The sequence below is a fragment of the Lagenorhynchus albirostris genome, chromosome 14, assembly GCF_949774975.1.
Source record: "Lagenorhynchus albirostris chromosome 14, mLagAlb1.1, whole genome shotgun sequence".
Lineage (NCBI taxonomy): Eukaryota > Metazoa > Chordata > Mammalia > Artiodactyla > Delphinidae > Lagenorhynchus > Lagenorhynchus albirostris.
Genome location: NC_083108.1, coordinates 65,926,908 through 65,943,669, shown reverse-complemented (window position 1 = coordinate 65,943,669; position 16,762 = coordinate 65,926,908). Strand labels below are relative to the sequence as shown.

Below are 16,762 nucleotides of genomic sequence, written 5' to 3'. Positions count from 1 at the left end.
ACCGCAAAAAAAAAAAAAGATGCGGGTGTGGGGGAAATGAATGGTAGGTGGCTTGGGGTTCAGAGTCGGCTTTAGGAGACATCCTGAGACCAAATCCTCCCTCAGTCACTTGCTAAATGTGTGACCTTGGACAGGCCACCTACCCTCTCTGTGCCTCGGGTCTTCTCATCTGTACCTGTGTGAGGATTAAACAAGATAATGCAAGGAATGAGCCAGGCAGAAACTCTGGCCACAGTTAAGTGCTTTTTATTCTAATTACAAATAATTGTGGTCTCACCACCATTGTCGTCCATGCTCTTATCATCATTTTCAGTTACACACAATCCCTTCCAGACTTGGAAAAATGCAAAAAAAAATTTTTTCTAACATTTTCACAATCATGGTGCATTACCATGGATTCTGCTTTCACATTTATTCTTAAATTAAAAAAAAATTCTTGAATATTTAGTTTCTCATGTTGCTACCAAGTATTCATTGACATCATGTTAAAGGGCTACACAACACCCCCCTGCATTTTTGGTGGGTTTAACTTTTATTTTTGTTTGTTTGTTTCTCTCCCTGTATTATTTAACCCAAGCTTCTGGTGTGGCTGGGACAGGCAGTTTCTTGCCAAGTATTTACTCTTCCAAACTGCACCTAGCCATCTCAGAGGGCCACTCAGAAAGGATCTGTATCCATGGGCTCCGGCCATGTTACTTGCCCTCTCTGGGCTGCCGGGGCCCCTTTGAATGGCTCTGCCCACCCACCTCACAGAGGCACAGGTGCACTGTTCAAACTGACACGTCCACCGTCATTGCCAATCATGGACTGGAGACGAAGACACTCAAATCTTAAGTCCTCTTGGAGGCACAAGGTCTTAAAAGCTTCCTGGGAAATGCCTGTGATAGTCATGTTCTCTGCCAGGGTACAGAGAAGGCACTTAGAAAATTCCTGCTTAGGAGCAGTCATGGGGGTGGTAGGGCCCAGTGAGTGAGTGGGCAGGGTTCAGAGCCTCCACCCCACTTCACTTATAGTGCTGCCCATCTTAAACCCTGGGGCCTCCTCGGTGGATCTAATTGGCACCAAATGGAAACCATTCATCTGGTCCAATGTACCCACTTTTTATGTAGGAAAACCGAGGCCCCAAGAGGTGAAGGGGTACGTCTGCCAGCACTATTCTGGATGACCCCTGAGCTGTTTCCAAAGCAAGCCCGAAAGGATGCCCTCATGATCTGAAATGGAAAATCACCTTGAGGTGATTCTTCAAGGGAGATTAAGTTGGACCTGGCACTACATTCTGGAAATTTTCAAAAATCCTCCGTCTTCTCAAATCGTTTAAACCAGGACGCTAACGTGAAGCCTGAACTCCAGGTGGTCAGGAGGTACAGATGACAAGTGAAGGTGTGAGGGGCTGTATAAACAGTAACAGGTAAGGCAGGTAAAGCGAAGGAGCCCCCCGCAACCCACCTTACTTCGCTCCAGGGCCAAGGGCTGGGCTTGAGCAGCTCAGAGAGAGAAAAAAAATGGGCCTGCCACTGAGCTGGGTCCCTGGCAAATGCCTCCAGGAGGAAAAAGAGTCTTCCTGCTGCCTGTCAAGACGGCTGTCCCTGGGCCTGATCTCAGCTAATTTGACAGCGCGAGGGGAGGACACCACCCCCATATCTACTCTGCATCTCAAACACACCGAGAGAACTGGCGCGACAGAGGAATTGCTATTGATTTCCACTTGTGCAGGCTGACCTAACAAAACCAATTCATCAAGTGCCTGTCTGCCTCGCTGCTTCAGACGCTCATCCTAACCACGTGCAAATAAATTGCACTAGCATCTAGGGTGATTTGTCAAGGTCCAGCTGGGCAGGGGCCCTGGCTTCCAGTGATGGACTCCGGGCCAGGCTGGCGGGGGGGTCAGCCCAGCAAATGCCCTGCTGCTGATCCGCCACCGATCAGCCACATTCTGGGTGGCCCAAGAATCGGGACGTCTGGCAGCTGCGGCCATGCTAGGAGCTGGTTGGCCATGCCTGGGAGGGGGCTTTGAGGAACAAGGCCCAAGTCCCACTCGCTTCAACAGGACTTGGTAGTGACATCGTCACTTGTTTCTTCCTGTCTCCGACCCCTTGATTTTGGAGGATTTAATGGAACGTCTGTGCAACCAGGAGGCACTGAGTTCTGGTTTTGGCTCGGCCACTGGCCAACCATCCTTGGGCAGCTATGAGATGGAGATGACACCACCCGTGGGGGCCCAGGACCCTGAAAAGGCCAGGGGTCAGACTGGGTGTCCAATCCCTGTTCTCCCACCTCCTAGCTGTGGGCGGACAGCCACCTGCTGTTCTCAGTGCCTGGCCTCCTTCATCTGTACTATGGGGCTGAAAATCGTACCTACCTACCTCCTAGGGTGGCAGTCATGGGGACTGAACGAGCTCACAGAAAGGACTGCAGGGCCTCACACACTCAGCCCCTGCTTCTGCAGGCAGGGACCGGAGGCTCAGAGAAGGGAGTGATGTTCTCTGGGCCACACAGTGAGGCAGAGCGAGATCAGGAGGGGTGAAAATAAGAGGCAAGCATGAAAGGCTGATGAAAAGAGCACCGCCCTGCCGCCTTCCTCTCCTGACGGTGGCTGTCATCGAAGCACTGGGACACAGGGGGAGTGGGTCACAGGCCCGGCACGGATCATTTCTTGAAAGGGTCAAAACTTTATTCGCAGGGCTTTTTTTGTGTTTTTTTTTTGTTTTTGAATACACAGGTTTCCTGCCGTCCAGGGAGAAAGGGACATGGTATCCGGCTGCACGAGGTTTGGGGGCTGGCCTTGGGGCTCCAACCCCGTCCCTTGCACCTGTGCGCTGGCCGCTCAGTTCCTCTGCTGTGGATAAGGCACTGTGTGTTCTGCAGGATGGCGCTCATGGCTGGCTGGCAGACAACGAGGCAGCCTTCTCAGGGGCTGCGAAGCTGAGGCTGTCGAGGGGTGGACTTGAACTTGGGGCCTGGCAGGGGGCCAACCGGCGAGGAGGCCCCAGGCTATGGTACCTCAGCCTGGCAGGTCCAGCTGGCCCTGTTGCAGCGGCCTCAGGATGGAATCATGCCTTTGCTTCTTTTGCGGTCAGTCATGGTTCTCCGGTTGTGGTTGGCTCGTGTGGCCTTGCTGGATTCCTTCTTCCTGCGTTCCTGTGTTGTCTCTCGGCTCTGCCCGTGGCCCCGGGGGCTGCCAGCCACTGCCATCGAGCTGTCATGCCGGTACCTGAGGGAGGAACAACCCGCCCCCACAAGAACCCATCAGGCGAAGGAGGAGGCCCTGATGGGAAGAGCCCTTTGCCTTCCTTGGAGGTCCCTGGGAGAGGACCCAAAGCTTGGGCCAGGATACCCCCATCCCAGCTTCCAGGGGGAGGAGAAATGGAGCCCGGCAGGGGCAGGGCTGTGGGGGCTCCAGCCAGCGCCGTGCCCTCTGTTTACTCTCCTCTGAGCTCTGCCTCCCGATGGGCCTCTGGCTAAGATCTGAGGGTGGACCAGCTAGTGGGCTGAACACAGCCCACAGTGCAGAGAGGACGAGGGCCTGGGGATGGGCCCCTCTCTTCTCCACCCAGGGCCACGTGATACAGATGAGGTAGGACTCCAGTTCTACACCCCAGGGCCTTGCTTGGTGGCCTCCCAAGACCAAGTACACTCAGATATGACCTTGGGCCTCTTCAGACCACATCAGCTGCTGGGTTTACCCAGAGCTCTGTGCTCAGGGCGCTGTGATGGATCAGAGGTCAGAGTCACTCTGTTCTCTGCTCAACGACCTTCTGTGGCTCCCGGCTGCCTTCAGAATGAGATCCAACGTCTTCCCCACTTGGTTAGGCCCCCTGCACCCAGTGCGCAGGGCTGTGGGAGTCCCAGGGCCAGGATGGGGGACTGGGCTTGAAACCCCTGGCTTGGCTTTAAGTGGAAGAGGGACCTGGGGCAGGTCCTTGGCCCCTCTGGACTGCACCCCACCCCCAGGAAGACAACGGGGTAAATTAGAGGAGTCTCTAGTTACCTGTTCCCAGCTCCCCTCCGAAGGCCCCCCTCCCTGACCACCCTGAGCTTTCTTGCCTCTTTCCCCTCACATGAAAAACTCCTTTGCACACTTTCCACCTTTAAGGGCCCAGCTCACATGCCCCGTCCCTAACATGCCTCTCTCGGCCATAAAGGATATGTGCCTGTCTGTCTATCTGGGCTCTCCCAGATTTTACACTCTGCCTGACACCAGCGAGCCGTGGACACATCATGCTCCCACACTGGGTGATAAACCCCTTGTAGTGTCTATCAAGTAATGGTTACAAGTGTGGACCCCAGAGATAGGCCACCTGGACTCAATCTCTGCTCTGCCACCTACTAGCTGTGTGACCTTTGGCGGGTTACTTAACATGTCTGGGCCTCAGTTTCCTCATCTGTAAAACAAGGATAATGGTAATAGTAGCTACTTCATAGGTCTGTTGCCAGAACTAAATTAACACATGTAAAGCACTTGGGGTTTGTGTGTGGGCTTCCTGTGTGGCTGGCTGGGCTTCCCCCTCCCACCAACACAGCCTATTAAATGCTCACCCCTTCCTGGCCAGGAAGGCCATGCGCCTGGCTTCTGCTTTTTCCCGCAGCACTGCAGGGTCCTGCACAAAATGGTCAGGCTGTGGAGGGGAGGGGAGAAAAGAATCATGAGCTGCTCCATTTCCCTAAGCTGAGGTGAGGATGCACCTGGCCCAATCCTGGTGACACCCCTATGCCAGGAGTGGGGCTAAGCCACAGTGCGGCTGGGCAATGCCCCAGAATGCAGCTGGCTTGCTATGGTCCAAGGTTTCCACCAGAAGCCCCTCCTCTGACCCTCCCACCAATTTCCGGAAGAGAGGCAGCTAAAGATGGCTCCATGATAGCAGGAGCGTGATGATGACAGGTGAGAGCAATGGGGGAAGGCCAGGATGGCCGCCATGAGAGACCACACGGGGCCTGGAAACCCAAGAGAGCGCCCTGGAAGCTGACTCCTCTCCCCACTGGCGCCATAAGCAATGGGCTGTGGGAGCGCCTGCCCTGTGCCAAGGTGGGGAGAGACTGGACTAGCGGGAGAAAGTGGGACCCAAGGACCACAGACAGGCTTTGGGGGCCCGGGCTGTTTCACAAAAACAACAACAAAACAAGGGGAATTAGTAACTTTTGAAAACTTCAGGATTTGACATAAAAATCCAGGCTGATCCCTTGCCTGGAAGAAGGGAAAGCCCTGGAGGGTCCGGGCCTCCACAGTGCTGAGGAGCCCCTGGGCAGGGCACGTGTGTCCCCCCACCTCAGTTTCCATCAGGCCCCGCTACTCATTTACGTTGGTGGCCTGGCCCCGGACATGTCTGAATTTGTCACCCTGGTGGGAGGACATGGGGGGGGATCCAGGGGTCCCAGGCTGCTGCCCCATTCAACCTGAGCAGCGCTGCTCTTATCTATTTTATATGAGGCTCTAGTTAAGATTTCACTTGAAGAAAAAGTTTAGTGGCTAAAAAACTGAATTTTCAAACCCATCGTCCCAGATGACCTCCAAAGGGCCCTTGGGCTCTAACGCCTCTCTGATTTCAAGAATTGCCAACCTGGGCACAGAGGCCAACAGCTGTCCCTCTCCTGGGCCCCAGGCCTAATTAACCCAGCAGCTCGAAGGCCCGGCCTCTGATCCATCCTCTGGGCCCTCACTGGGCAGCAGAGGCGGGTTCTAAGCTAGCAGCTCTCCAAGCAGACATCCCGGGCTCAGAGGGACCCCCACCCTCCCTGGCAGTAATGCTGGAGCTGCCTCAAGGCCAGGTTCAGAGAAGGGGGGCACAGATCCCGATTCACCTCTCAAAAGTGTACCCTCCCCTTCACCTGCCACCTGCCAAGGAGGTACCTTGGGGGCCTCGTCCTCAGCCTCCTCCTCCTCCTCCTCCTCGTCCTCCTGCCCTTCTCTGGGCACTTTGGTTCTCAGCACCTGAGGGATGGTGAAGGGCCTGAGGGTTTAGAGAGAAAGTGAGATCAAAGACTAGACTAAACCTGGAGAGTGAGCCTCAGGGAGGGGGAACCCCACTGGGTGAGAGGGGCTGCCAGGACGGGGAAGGGCTCAGGAGGCCGGGAAAAACCAAAGTGCTTTTGAAGCCAGCTTTGCTCCAGCCCCTGGATTCTGTGTGGGTACCAGGGTCTGACGTGGGGGCTTTGGGGAGCCTGAGCTGGGGCTGTGGGGGTCTCCAGTTCTCTCTAGTCAGGGCAGCTCTGCTTTCACCGGGGAATTGGGGAATCTCCATAAGATCCCATTGGGAAAAGTTTTCTGCAATTAGGAAGAAAAATGTAAAACTCCTGCATGAGACCCAATAAATGCTGCCTCACTCAGGGTAGGTTGGACCAACCGGCCAAGGGGGTGGCTGGGGTGGAGGGAGCACTGGACTAGGAGTCAGGAGGCCTGGGTTCGGGCCGTGGTTCTGCCACTGACTTGCTCACGTGACCTGGGCCCTGGCTCCCACATCTGTATAAACAAGAGGCTGCGGGAGGCCACTCTGCCCCTGGAATTTGACAGCCTCACCTGCGGCTGATGAGCTCATCATCAGAGTCTGCGTCGTTGGCGCCCACCTGGTTGCCATCATATGTGTCATCATACTCATCCTCGTAGTCGTCACTGCGGTAAGGCGAGTCCTCCCCTGGCTGCACTGGCACCTGAGACGGCAGAAGTGTGGGTCCGAGGGGCCCGGGGCTGGCCGGTCTCCCCCCGCAGCATGGCCGGTGGCCTGGGGACGCCTACCTCCTCTGCCACCACGCTGTACTGCTCGTAGCGCCGCCGCTGCGCTACCACCTCCCGCTTGTCGTTCAGCAGGCTCCGCGCGCTCTCTTCCTTCCTGGCACCGAGAGGGAACAGCAAGGAGACACAAAGGAAAACCATTAGGCTTTGAAGGCATGGGAAGGGGCTGCAGCTTCCATGGCTTACTTCTTCCCGCCTCAGGCCGCCACAAACCGAGATCAAGCACTGGTGGGGGCGTGGGGCTCACCGCTGCTGGTGCCCATGTGACTGGGTCCAGCCACTCTAGAGGGCACCCCAGGAGCAGCTGTTAAAGTGGAAAAAATGCCCCCCCTTCAGCTGGGAGACTCCCTTTCAAGGCGTCCACCCTGGAGCAACACTGGCCATGTGCGCACAGAGGTCTGATTGGGGATTTTCTTTTCAGCACCGTTTTTAACAGTGAAAGACGGAGAGCAACTCATGTCCATCACGGGTGAAACGGCCAAAGGACCTGTGCTCCCTCTGTGCCACAGAATGCTGGGCGGCAGCACTCAAGAATGACGGTGATCTATTTGTGCTGATGGAGAAAGAAATCTAAGACATTCTCCAGGAGAAAAGCAAGCAGAGAAAAATGCACAGTATGATCCCATCTGTATAAAAAGCAGAAAGCAAACCAGAACAACTGTCTCCTCTTGTGGGCACATACCTATCTATGCACGTAAATGCACAGAGAGAGGGCTAGTAAGCCCCCTGCCAAATGCCTGGTTACTCCAAGGAGGGGCCTGGGGTTATCCAAATCTTTTACAACAAACACAAACTGAAGAAAGAGCAAGGCCACATGTTGCTTTCTTAGTGAGCTCAGGGGAGCCCTAGGTGGCCTCAGGGTGTGAGGGGCGAGGAGGGGTCCCGGTCTCTCACTTTCACCCCCGCTTTAGCACAGGGTCTCATCCGTCCTGCAGTTCAATCTTCCATGTCAGATTGCATGGCAAGAAAAAGTCTGAAAGTTTAACTCCTGTCATATCACAGGGGAGGAAAGTCGGGTGCAGGGGAAGGAAGGGGAGAGACGTGTTTGGGAACACAGTGAGCTGTAGCACAGCCATACTGGGGACTCAGGCCTCTTGACTCCGGGTTTTGCAAATCTGTAGAAAAACCTGGTTTGTCAGACACATAGGCCTGTGGAATGTAGTTTCTAGCCCTGCAGGGGAAATCAATATGAGATGCCAGGAAAGAAAATCCAGCTTAGCTGTGAAATCGGGCCTCTGGAATGTATCAAGGGTAAGGGGAAAAAAAAAGAAGAGACACAAAGTCTGTAGCATTCATAAAAATCTGCTATTAACTGGCTTTTGGTGCAGGGAGGGGCAGGCGCCTGAGTCTGGCCTGGGAGCCTGGTGCAGGTCAGGACTGCAGCCCCCAGCATGGCGGGTTAGGATTTGCTTCCTTCAACAGTTTTTATAAAGGGCCTACTATATGCTGGGCAGGGTGCTAAAGCTGGGTTAGGGAGAGATTCAGAAAAGAGTAAGATCTGGATTTGCCCTTAAGGAGCTCAGTCTAGTGGCAAAGAGCAGAAGTGTGCTAGATGAAGGCAAGCATGTCCTGGAAACACAAGTAAAGGAGAAATGAACTGGGGTGCAGGGGGCCTAGCGGGGGCGCTGGAGAAGGGGTAATGGAGGCTCTATGGTGCAGAGACGTTTGTCTGGACCAGGGAAAAATCTTGGTCCACGGGAATCTTTCAGCTCATGTCAGGAAAGGGGGCGTGTGACTGTGGCCTCGGCCCTTACCTGGCTCTCTTTGCCACATTGAGGGCTGGAGAGAAAAGAGGCAGAGAGGAAATGAAAGGGGCCAAGCATGTTCAGGTGGTTGGTGCCACTGGCAGAAGCACACCCATTCAATCAACACACGTTTCCTGAGGGCCTGCTAGGCGCCAGGCCCTGAGCTGGGCCAGGGGACCAAGGATGGATGAGAGCTGTCACTGTTCTCTCTGCCACATCTCACAGCTCCTGGTCTACCTGGCCCCCAGTCCCGGCAGTAGGGAGGTTCTTTCACACGGTGCGCCCTCTGGTTTTGTTGCTCCCAGCAGGACCACAGAGAAGCCTGGCAAACTGCACCTGCCCCAGCTGGGTCCTAGGAGAGGACACAGGTAAGGACAGAGGAGCCTGGTGCCCTGGGTACCCCATCCAAGAAGGTGTGGCTTTGGCCCCATGATCTCATTTGGAGCCAGAGAAGGAAACGAAAATCAGGGGCAAAACCAGCCAGGAAAATATCCATCTGACCCCGAATAGCCAAAGTAAACTTGAGAAAGAAAAACGGAGCAGGAGGAATCAGCCTTCCTGACTTCAGACTATACTACAAAGGTACAGTAATCAAGACAGTATGGTACTGGCACCAAAACAGAAATATAGATCAATGGAACAGGACAGAAAGGCCAGAGATAAACCCACGCACATACGGTCACCTTATCTTTGATAAAGGAGGCAAGAATATACAATGGAGAAAAGACAGCCTCTTCAATAAGTGGTGCTGGGAAAACTGGACAGCTGCATGTAAAAGAATGAAATTAGAACACTTCCTAACACCATAAACAAAAATAAACTCAAAATGGATTAAAGACCTAAATGTAATGCCAGACACTATAAAACTCTTAGAGGAAAACACAGGAAGAACACTCTTTGACATAAATCACAGCAAGATCCTTTTTGACCCACCTCCTAGAGAAATGGAAATAAAAACAAAAATAAATAAATGGGACCTAATGAAACTTAAGAGCTTTTGCACAGCAAAGGAAACCATAAACAAGACGAAAAGACGACCCTCAGAATGGGAGAAAATATTTGCAAACGAAGCAATTGACATAGGATTAATCTCCAAAATATACAAGCAACTCATGCAGCCCAATATCAAAAAAACAAACAACCCAATCCAAAAATGGGCAGAAGATCTAAACAGACATTTCTCCAAAGAGGATACACAGATTGCCAACAAACACATGAAAGGATGCTCAACAACACTAACCATTAGAGAAATGCAAATCAAAAACACAATGAGGTATCACCTCACACCAGTCAGAATGGCCATCATCAAAAAATCTACAAACAATAAATGCTGGAGAGGATGTGGAGAAAAGGGAACCCTCTTGCACTGTTGGTGGGAATGTAAATTGATACAGCCACTATGGAGAACAGTATGGAGGTTCCTTAAAAAACTAAAAATAGGGCTTCCCTGGTGGCGCAGTGGTTGAGAGTCCACCTGCCGATGCAGGGGACGCGGGTTTGTGCCCCAGTCCGGGAGGATCCCACATGCCGTGAAGCGGCTGGGCCTGTGAGCCATGGCCGCTGAACCTGCACATTCAGAGCCTGTGCTCCGCGACGAGAGAGGCCACAGCAGTGAGAGGCCCACATACCGCAAAAAAAAACCCCCAAAAACCTAAAAATAGAACTACCATACGACCCAGCAACCCCCTACTAGGCATATACCCTGAGAAAACCATAATTCAAAGAGAGTCATGTACCACAATATTCATTGCAGCTCTATTTACAATACCCAGGACATGGAAGCAACCAAAGTGTCCATCGACAGATGAATGGGTAAAGAAGATGTGGCACATATATACAATGGAATATTACTCAGCCATAAAAAGAAATGAAAGTGAGTTATCTGTAGTGAGATGGATGGACCTGGAGTCTGTCACACAGAGTGAAGTAAGTCAGAAAGAGAAAAACAAATACTGTATGCTAACACATGTACATGGAATCTAAAAAAAAAAATGGTTCTGATGAACCTAGGGGGACAGGAATAAAGATGCAGATGTAGAGAATGGACTTGAGGACATGGGGAGGGGGAAGGGTAAGCTGGGACGAAGTGAGAGAGTAGCACTGACATCTATACACTACTGAATGTAACACAGATAGCTAGTGGGAAGCAGCTGTATCACACGGGGAGATCAGCTCAGTGCTTTGTGACCACCTAGAGGGGTGGGATAGGGAGGGTGGGAGGGAGATGCAAGAGCATGGGGATATGGGGATATATGTATACATAGAGCTGATTCACTTTGTTATACAGCAGCAACTAACACAACATTGTAAAGCAATTATATTCCAATAAATATGTTAAAAAAAAAGGATCCATCTGAGAGCCAGAACATCAGTCAAGCAGCAGTAGCTTCGGAGACCGTATTTGGAACAAGTTGCTTGCGTGGCCTCCTACAAGCCCAGGGAACATGTGGGCTCTCCTGAAACGTGCCACCTTTTCCCTCCTTGTTTCCTCTAGCCTATCCTTCAAGGCCCAACTCAAACTGGCCCTTAGTGGGGTGACACCCACTTTTGAACCTCTAAAGGGCCTGCAGAGGCAATAAAGCCCCCCTTTTCCAGGTGAGGAATCAGGAGATCCAGAGAGGCAATGTAACCTTCCCAAGGTCACACATCTTCTACCAACAGAGCCAGGGCCATAACACAGGCCTCCTGACTCAAGTCTGCTTGGCTACTTCCTGTGTGGTGTGATCACAGGCTGGCCCCTTATCCTTGCCAAGACTTAGTTCTGCCTCCCAGGGATGATGTCAGCATGAAATCAGACAATGAGCAGAAGTGGACCTGGCACCTGCTGAGCTCAGCAAAGGGAATCCTATTTCTTTCACTACAGGCCTTGTCAGAGCCTTTAATGTACTAACGTGCCCTGTGACTCTCCAGGAGGCACACAGGGTGCACAGACATTTTTGGCAATAGAACTAATTTGAGAGAGAACACTTATTATCTTCCAGGGCACCACTGTCCAGTCCAAAGGAGTTAGGGGACCCCACCTTACACACACCGCCTCCTTCCTTAGCTACTATACACCTGTGGCACACGTGCTTGGCGTCTACCCAACAACCCCCCTTTACCTCACCCCCACTCCTATCAGACCCTCTTTTTGCTCAGGTCCTCCCCCTTCCCCCTTTTCCGGGAGCCCTGGACCTTAGCCCTGTGACCTAGTTCCTCAGTGAGATGTGAGGGGAATCTGGGGAGTTCTGGGAAAGGTCTCCTGGCCTCTAAGAGAGATACAGAAAGACCTCGTCCAGACTTCCTCTTGGCTGTGTCATTTCTGGACGTCACAGCTGAAACAGGTGCAGTTACCCAGTGGCCCTGAGGGAGCAAGATGCACCCTTGATGATATGGCTGCACCACAGGTCAACCAAGCCTAGACTTCCCTACCCTGTGACTGCCTGTCACGCAAGGGGACAGATTTCCTTATTACTTGAGCCACTGAGTATATCATATCTGGTTTAATGACACACACACATTTTAACTCAAGGGTGATCTGCCTTGTGCTACTTAATTTCTCACATGCTCCGTGAAGGCAGGGCCAAGGCCCTAAGCCCCACTGCCCTGCCCGCATCAGGACAGGGGTCCCCACTGAGGTCCCTCCGTGCCCCATCCTGGTACCTCTCCACTCTGTCACGGCCTGTTTAATGTCCTAAGTCTTTCCCAGGGTCTCTGTGCCCTTTGAGAATGAGGCCTGGGCACCTTGCTCACCTTGTCTCCTGGTGTCTCTAGCACAGGATCTGGAGATAGTGAATCACTTAATAAATATTTTCTGTATGAATAAATAAATAATGAACACATGAACAGAGACTCTGCCCGGGCTACCCGGCACAACGAGCTCAGTAAACATTTGCTACCTGGTCTCTCTGCCAGGCAGCCGGGAGCTCCTTCGAGCAGGGGTACAGCCCTCCTCGTCTGCCCCTCTCCCCATGGCTGGGTCATTCTGGCCTGGAACAGTGGCCACCGATACAGGAAAACATCGCCAGCTTGGGATCTGGGGACGTTGCAACGTGTGTGACTAAGCAGTTTGCAAATGCTTCCTGTCCAGCCAGCCAGATGGCTTTATAGTTGCCCTGTGCCGGGTACCCAGGCCAGCAATCAGCCACGCTCCTAGCGCTGGACAGCCCCGGGAATGGGGAACAGCTTGAGCTTCTGGCACTGAGGCTCCTATCCCAAGAACGGGGCAGGTCCTCTCTCCTCTCTGACCCTCACCACCTCCATCTATGTGTTGGGGGAGAGGGCGGGCTGGACTCATCCAGCAGTTCCTAGATTTCTGGATTCCATGAAGCAGCCCCATGCAGGAGAACGCTGGGGGTCTAGTGCAGGGCTGACGGTGTCTGATCTCGCCATTCTCCATCATGCCATGTGGCTGCTGACTCTCAGCCCCTCCAAGGGGTCTCCATTCCAAAGCCAGGTGATCTTTCCAAAACATATAATGTACCGGCTCAGGCGACCCTCACCATGCTCCCACGTCCTCGGGGCCACCACCCCTGCTGTTCACTCTGCTTGGAAAGCTTCTCCTGCCCCCCTTGCACAACTGACCCTTCCTCGTCCTTCCACAGTCATTCCCACATCATTTTCTCTAAGGAGCCTTTCTGCCTGGACTGAAGCCCCGACTAGAGGCTTGGAAGTCTGCGCACCTCCACCTTGGAGAATCTTTTTCATCTGCAATTTCATGTTGCTTGTTTGCCAAGCTGATTAGTGCAAACTCCACGTGGGCAGGGGCCCTGCCTGTTTCACTCCCCACCACATCCCCAGCACCTAATAAATCCAGGGCCTAGAAGCACCAGGCAAATATTTGTTGAATAAATGAATAAATCATGAATGGACTTTTCAATGCCAAAAAAGTAAGAAGGACATAGATCAAACATAAGTGGAAAGGCCTTAAAATGGAATACATTCACTTCTGAAAAGCTCACTCAGGACAGGTCCTTCATTTGCTCATTTTGTCATCAGATGGAAAAATTCAGGTCAAGGAGCAGCTGCTGGGAAGCACTGCCCAGCTCTCCCACCCAGGATTCAGTGGTGGACACCTCCAAAGATGAAAGAAGGGAAGAGGGGCTGGTTTTGGTCCCGCTGGCCTTTTGCTGTCAAAAAGGAGGACTCACTAACTCTGTGTGCAGAGTTGGAGCCTAAAGCGGGATCATTAGAGACCCTGAGCTCGGCTGCTGGGAGCACATGGGTGCCAGGTATGGGGGAGCCCCAAGCTGAAGCTCCATGACCAATTCCATCAAGATGGGGGCTCTGAGTTTCTCGCTTTCTCTCTGCACTTGCAGAGTTGGGGTCCCTGGAACCCCACGGTCCACCAAACTCACCTCCTGCCCTTGTGTACCCGGCTCAGGTCCACTGAGTCCCTGCTGAACACGTCAAACTCATCATTCTGGAAGATGTTGTGACGAGATGCCAGCAGGGGAGTCACGTCTGGCTTCACCTGTCTGGGGGGCAGCACAGAAATCCATTTCAGGGGTCCTTGCTAGTGGATGCCTACCTGCACCCACTCCCCCCATCATGTCCTATCCATCAGAGACTCCACCCCCTTCAACAGCCACACCTGGGACACAGCCTAAAAACCTGCCCAATCCTGTCCAATTCTGCCCCTGCCTGGGTAGGCGGCCACCCCTCATACAAAGTGTCCCTTGGTCCTGCATGCCATTCACACAGGTTTTGCTCACGACAGCCCTATGAGATAGTCAGAGGTCACTCAAGTTCTTTTTGCCTCAAGTGCCCTCACCTGTAAAATGGACACATGGAGGCTGAGGAGCTTGTCCAAAGGCAGAGCTAACTTCATTCATTCATTCAATAAACAACATTTATTCATGGAAGAAACACCCATTCCTGCACTCATTCCTTCTGCCTCCCGGGGCCTTCAGGGAAGCAGTGGGCCCAACTCAGGAAAGGTGGGTATGGGGGAATTCCCTGGCAGTCCAGTGGTTAGGACTCTGCGCTCTCACTGCCGAGGGCCCAGGTTCAATCCCTGGTCGGAAACTAAAATCCCACAAGGCGTGCGGTGCAGCCAAAAGAAAAAAAGAAGGGTGGTTGTGAAGGAAGTGAGAAGCTTTGGCTGTCCTCCCTCAGGAATCTACTGGGAAGGTGGCAATGACAGGGCAGGCCAGCAATATCAGAGCTCTGAAGGCTCTCGACCCCTTGGTCACATCCCTGTGGCTCTAATGGGTCTTCCTACGAGGTGGAGCAGGGCAGTCCAGCGGTGCCCACTCTGCCCTGCAGGGGGCATGTGAGGACCTCCTGGGCCTGAGGTTTCTGTTTCCTCAAAGAGGACATTAGCTTCCACGGTTGGGAAACTCTGCTGTGGGGAAGAGCAAGCGAGCTGAGTCCTGGGACACGTGGGAAGGAGGCGTGGGAGGCAGAGGAACTAAGAAGGGCCCCTGACAAGGGCCCCGGGGCAGGCTGGACGCCGTGAGCCTCCTCCCACCCGTCTCTCCCACCTGTCTAGGCCGCGGTCCAGCTGGCTGAGGGCAGGGGCCAGCCGCCCCTCCAGGATGTTGTTGATCACCTGCTCCGGGTCATAGCTGTAGTGCTCCAGGCAGGCCAGGATGAAGCCCTCGCCAAGGTCTGGCAGCAGGTCCTTCACTTGGGAGATGAGTGAGTCCAGTTCCACGCCACACACCGTGGGGCCTGGAGCAGCCGCTGCCCCCAAGCACTGTGGGAAGAGCCAGAGTGAAGTAGGGGAAGGCTAGGTTGGGCTAGTGACAGGGCAACCGGCCCCCAACAGTGCTGGTCTCAAGTCAGGGGACCTGGTTTGAGTCCCAGCCCTGCCCCTCCTGGCCGAGGGACCTGAGCCAAGTCACTTAAGTGAAAGGGGGCGCTACGATTTACCAGCTGAGCTACTTCTGGCTGTGTGACTTGGGGCAGTGTGCTTTTGCACAAAAAACGCAGAGCACTGTGCCTGGCATGGACTAGGCTCTCCATTAACGGCCATGGCTTCTATGAATCAAGTCCTTTTCCTGCTCTGACAGGTTGATGACTGATGCCAGAGCGGAACAGCAACCACCAGACCTGACTATGTGGAGATGCTCTCCTTTGATTATCTCCACCTCGATGAGGGGGATTCAGTGCATAGACAGCTCAAAGTGGCTTAATTTTTTAGGCTTTTAAGGAAATTTACAAATCAAAAAAACAACAGTAAAACTCCTCCATGTCTGAAATAAGCCAAACAGGGAAAAGGGGGTGTGTGGGGGGAGGCACAAGGGGCTGTCATTCTCCAAGGTCCTGGGGCAGCAGTCACGGGGCCTGGGGTCTAACAGGAAGAGCAGCAGCGTCTGTCAATGGAGCATTGAGGGCCAGCCAGGCTCAGAGCATTCACTCCACACAGCAGCTCTGAGCATCATCCCACAGCCACATGGAGGTGGGTGGGGACAGTGGCAGTCCCCACCTTACAGGTGAGAAACCAAGGCTGATGTGAGGGACATGCCTGAGGCCATTCAGCTGGCGGGTGACAGAACCAGGATACTTCCCTGAGCTGCCTGACCCCAGAGACTGTGTGGTCTTAATCCCCACATCATGGTGCCTGACATTCAGCGAAGAGTCCTGGGCTCAGTGGCTGATCAGTACGGCCACAGACTTGGCGATGGTGAGTTCTGTAAAAGCCTGGAGTGAAAGCACTAGATCAGAGGTTTCCACTCTGTTTAGAGGAGAGTGCCAACAAGGATTTCACATGGAAAAAGCTCCATTGCTTCATCTTATGGAGGGGAAACTGAGGCTTTGACAGCTAAGCGACTTGCCTTCCTCACACCCTGCCTAGCACGCCCGCAGCTCAGAACCCTCTAAAGGCAACGCAGAGCTGACCAGCAGCTCAAGACTGTCAACTCCAAAAGAAACCCTTTTCCCTGAGAGCAGGAACAAAGAAGGCAGGTTTCCCGCTGCCCAAACCTCTCGATGGGGCCAGGAGGGGCTGGGGAGCAGGGGAAGCACCGCTCTTGTCACACACCTCCTCTTCCTCCGAGTTCTGGGGAAGCGATGACGGTCTGCTGACCGCCTCCGCCGCCACCACGACCCCGTTAGGATTCTCAGCCACCGGTGGGTCTTTGGCATTGGTGGCTTTCCTTCGGTCCACCCCTTCCCATGCACTCTCAACTGCCTGGAGGATGTAGGCGGTCCGAGTCTCGTCCCTGTGAGGACGTGTTAAGGAGTCTCTCGGGAGGGCAGCTCTGAGGCAGCATTGTTTCTCAATCTATCCCCAGCATCTGACTGTATGGCTTCGGCCAGGGGCTGTCTGGGCTGCATCCAGTGGGCATCACGGGCACCTGGGCTACAT

The 16,762-nt window shown here is 53.5% G+C and overlaps 1 protein-coding gene across 6 annotated transcripts in view; it reads right to left on the bottom strand.

Annotated features, from left to right (window-relative positions):
* Window positions 1-2,649: 2,649 nt before the first annotated feature.
* The window catches only part of ASCC2 (activating signal cointegrator 1 complex subunit 2), a 39,236-nt gene continuing 25,123 nt past the window's right edge, over window positions 2,650-16,762 (bottom strand). For 5 of the 6 annotated variants that reach the window (XM_060122021.1, XM_060122023.1, XM_060122022.1 and 2 more), the window contains 8 exons: window positions 16,436-16,616; window positions 14,934-15,148; window positions 13,806-13,925; window positions 6,728-6,821; window positions 6,512-6,642; window positions 5,846-5,945; window positions 4,537-4,616; window positions 2,650-3,211 (listed from right to left, as the gene is read on the bottom strand). In XM_060122021.1, the coding sequence (XP_059978004.1) occupies window positions 3,040-3,211; window positions 4,537-4,616; window positions 5,846-5,945; window positions 6,512-6,642; window positions 6,728-6,821; window positions 13,806-13,925; window positions 14,934-15,148; window positions 16,436-16,616 (1,093 nt within the window). In that variant the 3' untranslated portion in view covers window positions 2,650-3,039. The remainder of the gene's footprint in view (window positions 3,212-4,536; window positions 4,617-5,845; window positions 5,946-6,511; window positions 6,643-6,727; window positions 6,822-13,805; window positions 13,926-14,933; window positions 15,149-16,435; window positions 16,617-16,762) is intronic. The other variant, XM_060122024.1, reaches the window with a different exon arrangement.